This window comes from Grampus griseus (genome assembly GCF_964374135.1).
Source record: "Grampus griseus genome assembly, chromosome: 7".
Taxonomy (NCBI): Eukaryota; Metazoa; Chordata; class Mammalia; order Artiodactyla; family Delphinidae; genus Grampus; species Grampus griseus.
This window is the reverse complement of record NC_139001.1, coordinates 37,058,371-37,072,054: the sequence shown is the minus strand read 5'-3', so window position 1 is coordinate 37,072,054 and position 13,684 is coordinate 37,058,371. Positions and strand designations below refer to the sequence as shown.

The 13,684-nt window shown below is 37.2% G+C and overlaps 1 protein-coding gene across 1 annotated transcript in view; it reads left to right on the top strand.

Moving 5' to 3' along the window:
• The window catches only part of PLCL1 (phospholipase C like 1 (inactive)), a 385,144-nt gene that overhangs the window by 317,725 nt on the left and 53,735 nt on the right, over positions 1-13,684 (top strand). Inside the window, exon 5 of the mRNA XM_082659029.1 lies at positions 275-478. Within this exon, the coding sequence (XP_082515155.1) occupies positions 275-478 (204 nt within the window). The remainder of the gene's footprint in view (positions 1-274; positions 479-13,684) is intronic.

The following is a 13,684-nucleotide window of genomic DNA, read 5'->3' as shown; positions in this document are numbered from 1 at the left end:
CTATGTAGCCTTGGGTCATAATCTGCTTTGCTTTGTGGCATATTTGTGGCAGTTGTTAAAAGCTGAGAAAGATGAAGTGTAGCTGTGAATTAGCTCTGCGTGTTATCTCCATGCGTATCTCAACATTTTTGGTTGGTTATAATCCAGTTTGCTTCAAATTTCATATGTATTTAAGGGTATACTTTTAATGATTATACTTTTGTGTAAACCTAGAAATGCTGGGGGGGATGTATCATGTGGTCAGAAGTGTAATTCCATGTTTTCTTCCCCACAGAACGCCATAGTGTCTGTTAAAGAACTGTGCGGACTCCCTCCAATTGCCAGTCTGAAGCAGTGCCTGTTGACCCTGTCCTCTCGGCTCATCACCAGTGACAATACTCCTTCCGTCTCTCTTGTGATGAAAGACAACTTTCCTCATCTGGAGCCTCTGGGGGCAATTCCAGATGTGCAGAAAAAGATGCTGGCTGCCTATGATCTGGTAGGAAATTGTTACTCTCTATTTTTTTCTCTGTGTTGGGAGGAAATCATATGGCAGGGGCTCTTTTGTGGAACCCCAGTGAATAACACAGAGTGACTGCCTTTAAAACCTCAACTGGGAGTGGCAGGCAGAGCTGGCCCACTCAGCCCCACCTAAGCCCCAGTGGAGATCTCTGAGGCAATGCTTTGAACCTAGAGCTCCACAGATTAAAACTGGAAAATCTCTGCTTTAGCAAGCAATGAATTATTGATTAAGTCCTCAAAACTATACACAATTTCTCATCATCTAAATGACTTTAGCCTGCAATGTAACCATTTAATTGCATACCTATAGGAAGTAAAATTGTGCCTCAGTACTGCCTTATGATGGTTGAGACAAACTATTTCTCTGGAATTTATATTTCTAAGCTAACACTGTTATCTGATTTTTCTGAATATATAATGGAATTTAAATAGCAAATAAATTTAAGAATAACTGTATTTCTGCATATCCTAATTCCATAAAAAAGTTAGGACCAAATGAAACACTGGAAAATTTGTGACATGTGTGCCAGGTAAAGTGTAAATAACCTTAAAATAGAAAGAGCACTTAAAAATCAATGAGAAAAAAAAATGAGGAAAAAAATCTTAATCTACATCAGTCAGGATTAAGTTCAGCTTCATCAAACTAAAAATGCAAACTAATCATGGCTTAAAAATGCAAAGTTTTATTTTCTCACATAAAAATCTGGAAACCAGCCATGCAGGGTGGCACTTACATAAAATTCTTAAGAACCTAGGCTCCCTCTAGCTTTCTGCTCCACCATCTCTAGCACATCCTCATGGTCCAAAGTGGCTGTTGAAGCTCCAACCATAATATCTGCATTCTAACCATCAGGAATGATGAAGAGGAAAAAGAGGGCATTATCCTCTCCCTTTAAGGACGTTTCTCTGAAAAAGCATAGATCACATTTGCCTACCTGGAGTTGACACATAGATACACTTAGCTGCAAATGAAAACGGGAAATGTCTTTATTTTAAACGACTATGTGCTCAACTAAAAGTCATGTCTTCTGTTACTAAGAAACAGAGGTAGAGTGGATATTAGGGGACAACAAATAGTCTTTGCTTCAGAGGTGAACAGGCAATTTATATATCTCCTCACCCTAAAAAAATAATGAAAATGTAAAAACATATTTAACCTTAAAATAAGTTTCAAATTAAAGATGTTAAAGAAATATAATGAGATACTTCCCCTCTTCATCAAACTGGCAATTTTTTTTCTTTTTAAAAACTGTACCTCTGATAAAGAATTTAAGGAAATGGATACTCTTATCCATCTACCTTCAGTGGGAAAATAAATTGATATAATTTGGGGGGAAAATTTGGCAATATAATTTAAAATGTTTATCCCATTTGATCCATGTATTTCATATCCAGGGATTTATTCTAAGCCAATAGATGTGTGCATAAACATTTATGGTTAATAATGTCAGCATAGAGGGATAAGTTAAATAAAATACAGTAAGCCATATTATGGACTCCTTTGAAACCATTAAAATTGTATGTTAGAATACTTAATGATGTGAAGAATTCCTCATAATTTGTATGTTAGAATACTTAATGATGTGAAGAATTCCTCATAATATGTTTGGTGAAAGAGTCTGGTTACAAAAAAATATACACTATAGCATTTAAGTTGTATTTATATGTATACACATCTAAAATGCTAGCAGGATATTAATAGTGATTATTTTTAAATAAGGAGAGTGAGTTTTATTTTCTTGGATATGCTTTTCTATATTTTTTCTGTATTTGCCAAACTATTTACAATGAACCTGACTAATTTTCATAATTAAATAAAAATAAATATTAAGGAAGAAAAGAATAATATTTTATCGTCCAAAAACAACTAGAAGAGAGACGTTGGGGATAAATATCCTACACCTGAAAAGGAAGAAAAGCCCACAGAGTATATTCTGCTTATGAATGATTTTACATCTTACAAACTGTACTTCATGGTTGCTGGGGGATAAGTTTGCTTATAACCTAAATAGCATTTTTCATGAAATCAATTTTTTCATCATAATAGTAGGGACTGAAAGCTATTCAGTGAATAGGTATAGTTGCCATCTAAGAGGTGAAATTAGGATACCTGTTGCCATAGAGACAGACAGTGGAAATCACTTATTGTTCCAATTCTCTTTTAAGCTAAGAAAGAAAAATCACTCACTGAGAGGGGAGCCTGGTCCCCTGGAGCTGGGCCTGTAATAAGCAGAAAAGCACCTGGACTGTGGTCGGCCAATTTCCATTTCACATCCCCAAGCGTCCCATGGTGTTGGTACCACACCTGCTGGCCAAATAGGAACATCAGCCTTTTCTCATTTGTATTTCTAAAATGCAATTTCTAATTGCAGGTACAGCATGGTTTTCCAAAGCTTAAAATAAAAGGCTATAGTGGAAAGCAGAAATACCTCTTTTTATTTAATTTAATTTAATTTTTTGGCCGTGCCACGTGGCTTGTGGGATCTTAGTTCCCCAACCAGGGAGTGAACCTGGGCCCTCGGTAGTGAAAGCGTCGAGTCCTGACCACTGGACTGCCAGGGAATTCCCATGGAAAGCAGAAATACATCTAATGAAGTGTCCATTTATAGTTCCCTATGGAAATGATTTTTCATTTTGGTAAGGAATTAAGTGTAAATATCCCTATACGAAATGGTAAACACAGCAGATTGTGGACATAATCAAAAATACTGTTAATGTCTCAGCTGGTTATTTCTTTTCTGGGGTGCTGCGGATAAGGACCAGATACATGCCAGGATGATCTTGAAACACCATTTTTACTTTAGGATTTGCATTGTATTGCTTAGCATCTTTAGTACTCTTGGTGTATTCACGTTAGTATTTATTTTAAAGATGTCTTTTAAGATACTCTGCAGATCCAAAGTGATCATTTAAAAATGTAAATCAGATCATATCACTTTCCTGCCTCCAATGGCTTCCCATTAAAATAAAACTGAAACTCCTTACTGTGGCTTACAGGGCCAATTATGACCTAGCCTTGCCTACCTATCTCACCTGCTTCCCCATGCACTCTCTCCTGCTCACTCCACCCAGTCATGTGGGCTTTCAGACTCAGCTTGTTCCCATCTCCAGGCTATTTTACTTGGAGTTCCCTCTGCTTGGAGTGTTCTTCTCTTGCATGGATAGTTGTTTCTTATCTCTTAATTCTTAGCTCAAATGTCATATCCTCAGAGAAGCCTTCCCTAACCACTGTCTCCAACTGTCACTCTATCACATAACCCTATTTGATTTCCATTATCTTACTTGGCAGTATTGAAAATACTTGACTTTTTGTTTAATTTCTGTCCTTTTCCTTTACCCTCAATTTGAGTATACACTCCAAGAGGGCAGAGAAGCTGTCTGCCTTGTTTACTATTGTTAACTCTAGCACCTAAAGCACTGCTGACACATAGTATGTTATCAATTAATGTTAGTTGAATAAAATATAGATAGATGCATCTGTATAGTTGGTGAAAATAATGTAGTTCCCATGCTATCTTTGAATGTGCTTTATGGTAAATCTTTAATCCCCTTTGTTTTTTGTTTTTTTTTTCGGTATGTGGGCCTCTCACTGTTGTGGCCTCTCCCGTTGCGGAGCATAGGCTCCGGACGCACAGGCTCAGTGGCCATGGCTCATGGGCCCAGCCACTCCACGGCATGTGGGATCTTCCCGGACCGGGGCATGAACCCGTGTCCCCTGCATCGGCAGGCGGACTCTCAACCACTGCACCACCAGGGAAGCCCCAAATCCCCTTTGTTATATCTCTATGACCCTACTCTAGTCAAATTGTTCCCTGTCTTACACGTATAGTTGGTAACCTATAGACTAAGGCAAAACTATGGAGACAGGAAAAAAGATCAGCAGCTGCAAGGGGCTGGGGGCAGGATAGGGTGAGGGAGGGATGAAGAGGTGGAGCACAGGGCATTTTTAGGCCAGTGAAACTATTCTGCATAACAATATAATACATGTCATTATGCATTACCCAAAACCCATGGAATGTACAACACAAAGAGTTAACCCTAATGTGAACTAATGAACTAATGTGAACTAATGTGAGCTATGAACTTTAGCTAATAATAAAGTATCAATATAGGCTCATCAATTGTAGTAAATATACCACACTAATGCAAGATGTTAACAGTGGGGAAAACTGGGGGTGAGGTGGGGTGAGAGGGTACAAGGGAACTCGCTGTACTTTCTGTTCAACTTTTATGCAAACCTAAAACTTCTAAAACTAAAGCCTAAAAAAGGCCCACAGAGACTATTAATAAAAACTTATTTAGGTGACTAAGGCAGAAGACGAATCTAGGGTTTATTGCCTGGTGGTGGTGGGAGGGGACAGGTATTCCCAAACGAGCAGCTTGTGTGCTCGACTTAGGCTCAAGTTGCTTAAAGATTTCTCAAAAATGGTAATGAACTGTATAGATGCCATCCAAGACGAGCTGTTGTAACCACTAAAAAAAGAATACAGATTATGTTTAGAATAAAAAGCAACCTGAAATCATTTCTGAACAGACACACGTTTGGCCTATTTCAGTATCAAAAGAAACAAATTAGGCAACCAGGTAACCTACATTTGTTGAAAGTCAACCTGAGTGCATCAGACTCTACTACTTATCATCAGGAAATAAAATGAAAATATTCTAGAAAACATTGACCTTGAGTTCATCTGCACAGAGTTTTTTTTTTTTTTCTAAATTTAGCTTTGCCCTAATGACCTGAGATGGTCCTATTCTTTACCAAACACTGGCTAATTTAATATTTGGAAATATTTCCTCTAGACAGTTTTGGAAATTCAGTCTTAAAAGTCATCTTATACTGAAATTAAAGTTATAGTATCTGTGTTGGTATGAAGGAATCAAAAGCCAAATATATCCTAATAGAGTGGATTTATTTACATGGCATAATTTCAGAAGACACCCCCCCACCCCCATTTCGTATCTTATTTAAGACATATATTTTCTATCTGCTTACTGGTACTTGAAATTTCAAAATTATAATAAATTCCTTAGGGTTAAGACATGTAATCTCTTTAAAAATGCAAAAACATCTCCGTAAGTAGTAACACATTGGGTTATCAGTAATTTGTACCTTTGGATGGTTGTAACCTATCCTGTCCTCCAGGCAGTTTTTTACCTGGGGAAAGGAAGAGATGCTAATGACAGAGTGTTCCCCAAGTCTGGGTAAGGTGGGTGTGAAGTTGCTCAAATAATTGCATCCCTGTCTACAATCTCCCTCAATGCTCTGAATAGGGATGTAGCTACGTAAATGCCTGGCTGATATTTAGGGCAACAAAATCAGAGGTGCCTTTCCTGATTGATATATCAAATACATGTCACAGCCAGAGGTGGGAAGTGACAGCTTCTGAAATGCACTAAAGCAAACTGGGAACATTATTAATCAGTAACTCAAGCAAGTAGAACAGGCTCTAAACATTGAAGGTGGAATTGATGTCTCCTTCCCAGGCTAAAGACACACAGAGTAGAGCTGTGGTGTTAGACTCCTTGCCGCAGTGTCATTTTGGTGGCTCTGTGGTCATCAGACAGTTTTTCAGAAACTCCCCAAACCTTAATTTAAAATCAGAATGCCACTTCTAAGTGACTTGTCCCTTTATTGCCCCGCGATTGACAGGGGAGGCGGGGGAGGGGGGCGGGGGTGGAGCTCTGGTCTCTGAAAGAGCAAGCCTCACTTCCCCACTCTGGATTTTCACGTTCTCTTAAGAAAATATCCACTAATGTAGGTAATGTAGGTCATAGCGTCACTGCTAAGTCTTTTAAGGCCGTTAAAGTAGTATAATTATGTTTTGCAAATAAAAGGTAAGGTTTTCTTTTTTTGTTTAGGATTAACCTTGGGGTTGTTAAAAATAAAAATTAGTTACTGAAAGAATTGCTTAGTGCTAGAGCCAGGAACAGAGATGTTTAATTTTATAAACATTTACTGAGTTTCACCCCTGGGCAGCCGTCTGTGTTCATGCAGTGGGAAGTACAGCAGCCCCTGTGCTCCAGTAGCTTACAGTCAGGGCAGGCGACCTGGTAAGGTCCAAACCAGGCTTACACATGGATCATTGGTGATCAACTTATGTTCCTCATCATTGAACACAAGGTTGTAACGGTGGGTGATTACATTGGGAAATACATTGCAATTTCAGTAGAACACTATCAAAATTTCTTTGGCTAGGTTAGACATTTTTCCTTCTACAGTGGTGCTTTTAATGCATGGACACTGTACATTATTTTCAAAACCCATCTCTAGCCTCAGCCCTAAAATTTTACTTTAGTCACACTTCTGCATTTGATTATAGGACATCACCTAGGTGTCTCAAGAACAAACAATAGAAATTTAATAGGTCAAAAACTGGGTTCATATTTTAGTTCCCTAGGTATTCATTTTTCCTTTTCTGACCCCTGCAAAAGATAACAGCAAGCCAATGGTCCTCAATTCCTCCAAGTGATTTTCAAATGTTCTCTCTATATATATTAACTCCAATGAGGTCTTTTTTAAAGTTTTTGGCCGCATCCCACGGCATGTGGGATCTTAGTTCCCTGATCAGGGATCAAACCCACGCCTCCTGCATTGGAAGGCAGAGTCTTAACCACTGGACCACCAGGGAAGTCCTGAGGTCTTTAAAAAAAAAAAAAAAATTATTGAAGTCTAGTTGATTTGCAATGTTGTGTTAATTTCTGCTGTACAGCAAAGTGACTCTGTTATACATACATACATACATACGTACACACACATATATATTCTTTTCCATTATGGTTTGTCACAGGATATTGAATATAGTTTCCCATGCTGTATAGTAGGACCTTGTTATTTATCCATCCAATATATAAATAGTTTGCCTTTGCTAATCCCTAACTCCCAATCCTTCCCACCCCTAGCTCCTCTCCCCCTTAGCAACCACAAGTCTGTTCTCTATATCTGTGAGTCTGGTTTTGTTTTGTAGATAGGTTCATTTGTGTCATGTTTTAGATTCCACATGTAAGTGATATCATATGGTATTTGTCTTTCTCTTTCTGACTTACTTTGTTTAGTATGATAATCTCTATGTCCATCCATGTTGCTGCAAATGGCATTATTTCATTCTTTTCTATGGCTGGGTAATATTCCATTGTGTGTATGTGTGTGTGTGTGTGTGTGTGTGTGTATGTATATGTCTTGGCTATCCTATAAGGTCTTTTTATTTACAATTCAACATCAATGAGAGCTACTGCTTCTTTCATCACTGTATTTCTCATGTGTATCCATTTCCTTACATTGATACAGCCAAGGTTCTCAACAGGCTCTCTTCTCCTCCCACCTGAATTTTTCAATAGGCTGATTAGTCCTCCATCTAGTCTCTACCTTTTTTTAATTCAACAATGGGAATAATCATCCTCAGATTCTATTTTTGATTTTTAACTAGCCTCGCAAAGCCTTCACCCACCATGCTGCCTGTTTTGCCACCCTCACCTCCAATTTCCTTCTATTTGAACCTTCTCCTTCAGTCAAGCTGATTTATTTGCCACGTACTTTTCATTCTCCATCCTTTGTATTTCTGTTCTATACCACCTCAAATGACTTCCTAGCCTTAATTCCCTCTCCATCAACCTAAGTCCAGCCTTTTGTCCTAACCTCTTGCAAAACTGACTTTAAGAAAAAACTCATTTATTGACTTTATTCACGGCATTCAACTCATACCAACTATAAAGAATTTTAGTAGATTGTGTGCGATACAGAGATGAATAAACAGAGAGAGGTATCAGCACAAATAGCCATAGTGCAAAGCATGACAGCTCTTTCAACCAAGAGAAATGTAAGTAAAATGAGATGGGAGCATGTGTATTTGCTGCTTGTAACACAGCACTTTCTCTTTTGATGTATCATTTTGTATATGTCTTTAGGCTTTTGATTAGTCAATTCAACAAACACATTTTGCACACACGTCACTACTCTGCAAGTTGCTGGAGGAAAGAAATGGTATGAAGAAAAATTTTTGTCCTTGAGGAATGGGAAATGCTGATAGGAAGGCAAGATTTACACTTAAAAAGGGGAAGGACAGAGTCACACAGTGTTCAGACAGTGAACCAGATGATGTTTTATGTCCTGAGCTGGAGTCTAAGGACCTTGAGTCCTTATGGTGGACTTTTCACAGTGACTTGTAATATACTATACCCCCTCCCCGACTTTCACCCTGTCTCACCCAGTGCTCAGCAGAATTTTATTTGCAAATAGTTTTGAAAGAAAAATATTGTCTAAACTTTGTACATTTTTTCTTTAGATACCTGAATTTTTACTTTTCTGTTGTTCTCACCTGTCTAATTTTTCATGCAGAGTCAAGAAGTATTGCCTAACATATTTTGGTCCTTTTAAGTGTTTTAAATTAATGTGAATACTTTTGGGTAGTTAGTGTTTTAAACATAGCAATCAGAGGTGGAATAGTTACAGGGGATTGCAACTGTAAAAAATAAACCCAAAGCATTCTCTGAAGGTGACTGCTGTGCTGAATTATTTAACATTAACATAAAAGTTAAAACTTCGCTATGATATGAGTGACAGATTTTCTGAACATAAAATCAAAGCAACCTAGATAACATGAGTCAAGGGTTATTTAATCTTTTCCTCTGTTGTGTGATTTGGAGAACAGTTGATTATGTTAGCATGACTAGGAATCTAGCAAAAAGAGCCAATCAGTATCTTTTATCACTCTTGCAATGGAATCAATACACTGGCCGGTATCACAATTAAGCCAAACATAATGGTTGGATTAAAATACAGTCTCTTCTCTCAGGATGGGAAAAAATTGTCAACAGTCCCCCAATGTAGTTTTACTTATTGAAATAAGTTTAGATTGAAATTAAGTCAAAGGCACTCTCTCTCCATCATTCTCTCTCCTTATGAAGTTTGTGTGAAACTTTATATTAGTTTGCATTTTAAAAAGTACGTTGGGTTGTGTAGTCATGGAACCCGGAAAAAAAAGAAGAGCCCACTGGCATGTGCTCAACCAGAGCTGGTTATTTAAAAACAAAATGTTGTGCATTTAGTGCATTGAAATTTCTTTTACTCTTGGGTGTGACAATGTCTTGTGATACATTTTCTGTATATTGGGGGAAATGTCAGCATCTTGAGAGTTGGCAGCATTTCCACTTGGTACCAGGGTCCCAAGGACACAGAATATCACAGATGCATCAATAAGTGAGTATCTCAGGGGGGCTCCTTTGTGGAATATTGTGCACGCATCCTCAGAGTTTGCTTTGCATTCCTGAATATTCAAGTTCTTGAAACAGTTTTAGTTTAAGGCAGTGTGAGATCGTCAAATTGGCCTGAAAATTCTGGAGAAAGTTCATGAAGTTTAGTCACCTGGTAATTTTATGAATGAACTAAATTTTAATCATAGTGGGATAAAAACAAACGTTTCTAATGATTACTCAAGATATAGCTGACAACTATATTTTGGAAACAGAACAACTGGAGAAAAGAAAAGATAAAATGATCTTTTTATGCAGAAAGCTTCTCATGCAGTAGATCCTATTACTGCTGTGGAGACAGAGGTCCTTTGGCCTGCTCTGTGTGAGTTTCCCTGTCCTGCTCTATTATAAATCAGGCTAGGAAAAGTGATTCAGAGCTGGTTCCAGGACAGAGAATACTTACTTCATCACATACACCAAAGGCAGTGGATTTCCAGTAAGCTTGCAAATGTTCTAACCTTATATGTGTTCCTGTTTTACCAAAAATTAGCAGTCTTATAGGATTGGCTTTGCTTAAAACCAAAAGATACCCATCTATCAAGAGTGCTGTTTAACCATCTGATTTAAAATGTTTAAGTAAATTAAAAATTAAAGGAAATTATCTTCATTCTACTTAGCAAATGTATTTGTAACAACAATCAGATATTAAAATGTACCAAGTTTAATAAAATTCAAGTCTTATTTTAAACAATTTGAAAAGATGAGCCACTATAGAACTAAAAACTAAAACCCAGCATTTTGATTAGAAGGAAGATAGAGACAGATTAATTATTTCAGTCTTCTTAATAGGTCTAGAGCAGATTGACTTTTTCTTGACTCACATGTTCTTAAATGATTGCCTTTCCAAATTTGATAACTCCTTCCTGAAAAAACAGTGGACACAAGTAAGTACATTGCTTACTAGGTTTCATAGGAAGAATATCTATACTGGTTCATGTGTGTTGCAAGTTAGACTTGGAGGGGGAAGCAGTCATGGCAAAAATGTTTCATGTTGCTCTACTTGGTCAATTCTAATTTATAAAATGTTATCACCAACCTGCACTTGCAATAGGAATTCTACACTCTAATATAATATTAGCAGCACAGAACAGTTTATAATGTCTGCACCTCAAGAATGCCTGAGTTCTAGTCTAAACTTTTCCACTAACTGGCCATGTGGCTTAAGGTAAGTCAATTGGGCCTGAGTTTTTTCATTTGTAAAATGGGGTTGTCCATGACAGATGGTTGTTAAGGTTACTTCTAGATATAAAGTTCTGTGGTTCTAAGAACTTAGATGTAATTCAGGATAAAATTGGCATCTATGGAAGGTTTCTGAGTCATGATTTGATGAAATCTCATATTTTCAGTACCATTAAATAGTTACATTGACTCTGCAATGATCCTAGGCAATTAGTCAAACTCCCTATTGAGTTGGGAAGACAGTTTTTTTCACACAGGTTAGACAATTTAATCTACCTTCGAGTAAAAGCGTTACTGTCCCCTTCAGTAAAGTTTTTGTTTTAAATAAATGATTTTGATCTTAACTGACAACTTTACACTCCCCGGTTCAGGACACATCTAATGCTTAAAGTAATGCCAACCTTTATCTGGGTAAGTCCTCTATTCTTTTAGATTCAAAGCCGTGGCTAGGAAATAAGATGCATTAGGAGATATTCATGTGACAGAACCAAAGAAAAGCTCTTTGTATTACTATAACAGCAAAGGCAACTGGGAACTCAGGCTGAGACATCAGATATGTAAATCAGGCTGCTGTCAGATTCTATCCACTGAGTCAATCCAGCCTTGGCTGGCTGTCTACTGACTACCCAGCTGGGGGATTATCTGAAGACATGCTTCTCACCTTCTCTCCTTGGCTTTAGCACTTTGTATGTCATTTCCGTCAGGATCTGTAGAGATCTAGGAAGGAGATGAAACTCAAATCAACCATTTTCCCTTCCTAACAACTTAGATAAATTACTTAGCTGGGGGGAAAGGTTGAAGTTGTTGCTTTAAATGTGGTTTGGAATTGTTGGTACATTTCAGCCATCCATCTTATTTGTTTTCTCTATAACTACTAAGAATTGAAATTTGACTGCAGAAATTAGAATAAAATTATTCTTCTAAATACAATGGAAGCTGTTACCATAGAGAAGAGGATCAAATGCTCTTATGACAAAAGTTTACATGAGCAATGATTTTAAGTTCTGAGAATATTAATTATGAGGTGTTTTAAAGTTATGACTTTTGTTATTAAAGGTTTTAAAGTTATCCTCGGGGATACTCTTCTATGTTGAAGGTTAAATCACACTTGACTATCTCTTTATGAAGTGATCTATTAGACAATGGGAAAAACAAACTTCTTACACTATGGGGTTAACAAATATTTACTTGAAAGATTTTGAAGATAACTTGAATCATAGTGTTTGTTCTATGTTTTGGTCTTGAATTTATTTTGCCTCAAATAAGTAATAAAATTTTAAAATTTATTTTCTGATACTTGAGTATTATATTTTCCATAGGTATAATCCTACTAAAAGCTGTATGTTTAGTTTTCAGTGCTCAATTTGAAAGGGAATTAAGAACATGTAAGGTGGATAGCCTCATCCACGAGAGGGCAGACAGCAGAAGCAAGAAGAACTACAATCCTGCAGCCTGAAGAACAAAAACCACATTCACAGAAAGATAGACAAGATGAAAAGGCAGAGGGCTATGTACTAGATGAAGGAACAAAATAAAACCCAAGGAAACAAACTAAGTGAAATGGAGATAGGAAATCTTCCAGAAAAAAAATTCAGAATATTGATAGTGAAGATGATCCAGGACCTCAGAAAAAAAATGGAGGCAAAGATCGAGAAGATGCAAGAAATGTTTAACAAAGATCTAGAAGAATTAAAGAACAACAAACAGAGATGAACAATACAATAACTGAAATGAAAACTACACTAGAAGGAATCAATAGCAGAATAACTGAGGCAGAAGAACGGATAAGTGACCTGGAAGACAGAATGGTGGAATTCACTGCTGCAGAACAGAATAAAGAAAAAAGAATGAAAAGAAATGAAGACAGCCTAAGAGACCTCTGGGACAATATTAAACGCAACAACATTCGCATTATAAGGGTCCCAGAAGGAGAAGAAAGAGAGAAAGGACCCGAGAAAATATTTGAAGAGATTATAGTCGAAAACTTCCCTAGCATGGGAAAGGGAATAGCCACCCAAGTCCAGGAAGCACAGAGAGTCCCATACAGGATAAACCCAAGGAGAAACACTCCGAGACACATAGTAATCAAATTGGCAAAAATTAAAGACAAAGAAAAATTATTGAAAGCAGCAAGGGAAAAATGACAAATAACATACAAGGGAACTTCCATAAGGTTAACAGTTGATTTCTCAGCAGAAACTCTACAAGCCAGAAGGCAGTGGCATGATATACTTAAAGTGATGAAAAGGAAGAACGTACAACCAAGATTACTCTACCCAGCAAGGATCTCATTCAGATTCGATGGAGAAATCAAAAGCTTTACAGACAAGCAAAAGCTAAAAGAATTCAGCACCACCAAACCATCTCTACAACAAATGCTAAAGGAACTTCTCTAAGTGGGAAACACAAGAGAAGAAAAGGACCTACAGAAACAAAGCCCCCAAAATTAAGAAAATTGTAATAGGAACATATATATCAAAAATTACCTTAAATGTGAATGGATTAAATGCTCCAACCAAAAGACACAGGCTTCCTGAATGGGTACAAAAACAAGACCTATATATATGCTGTCTACAAGAGACCCACTTCAGACCTAGGGACACATTCAGACTGAAAGTGAGGGGATGGAAAAAGATATTCCATGCAAATGGAAATCAAAAGAAAGCTGGAGTGGCAATACTCATATCAGATAAAATAGACTTTAAAGCATGTTACAAGAGACAAGGAAGGACACTATGTAATGATCAAGGGATCAATC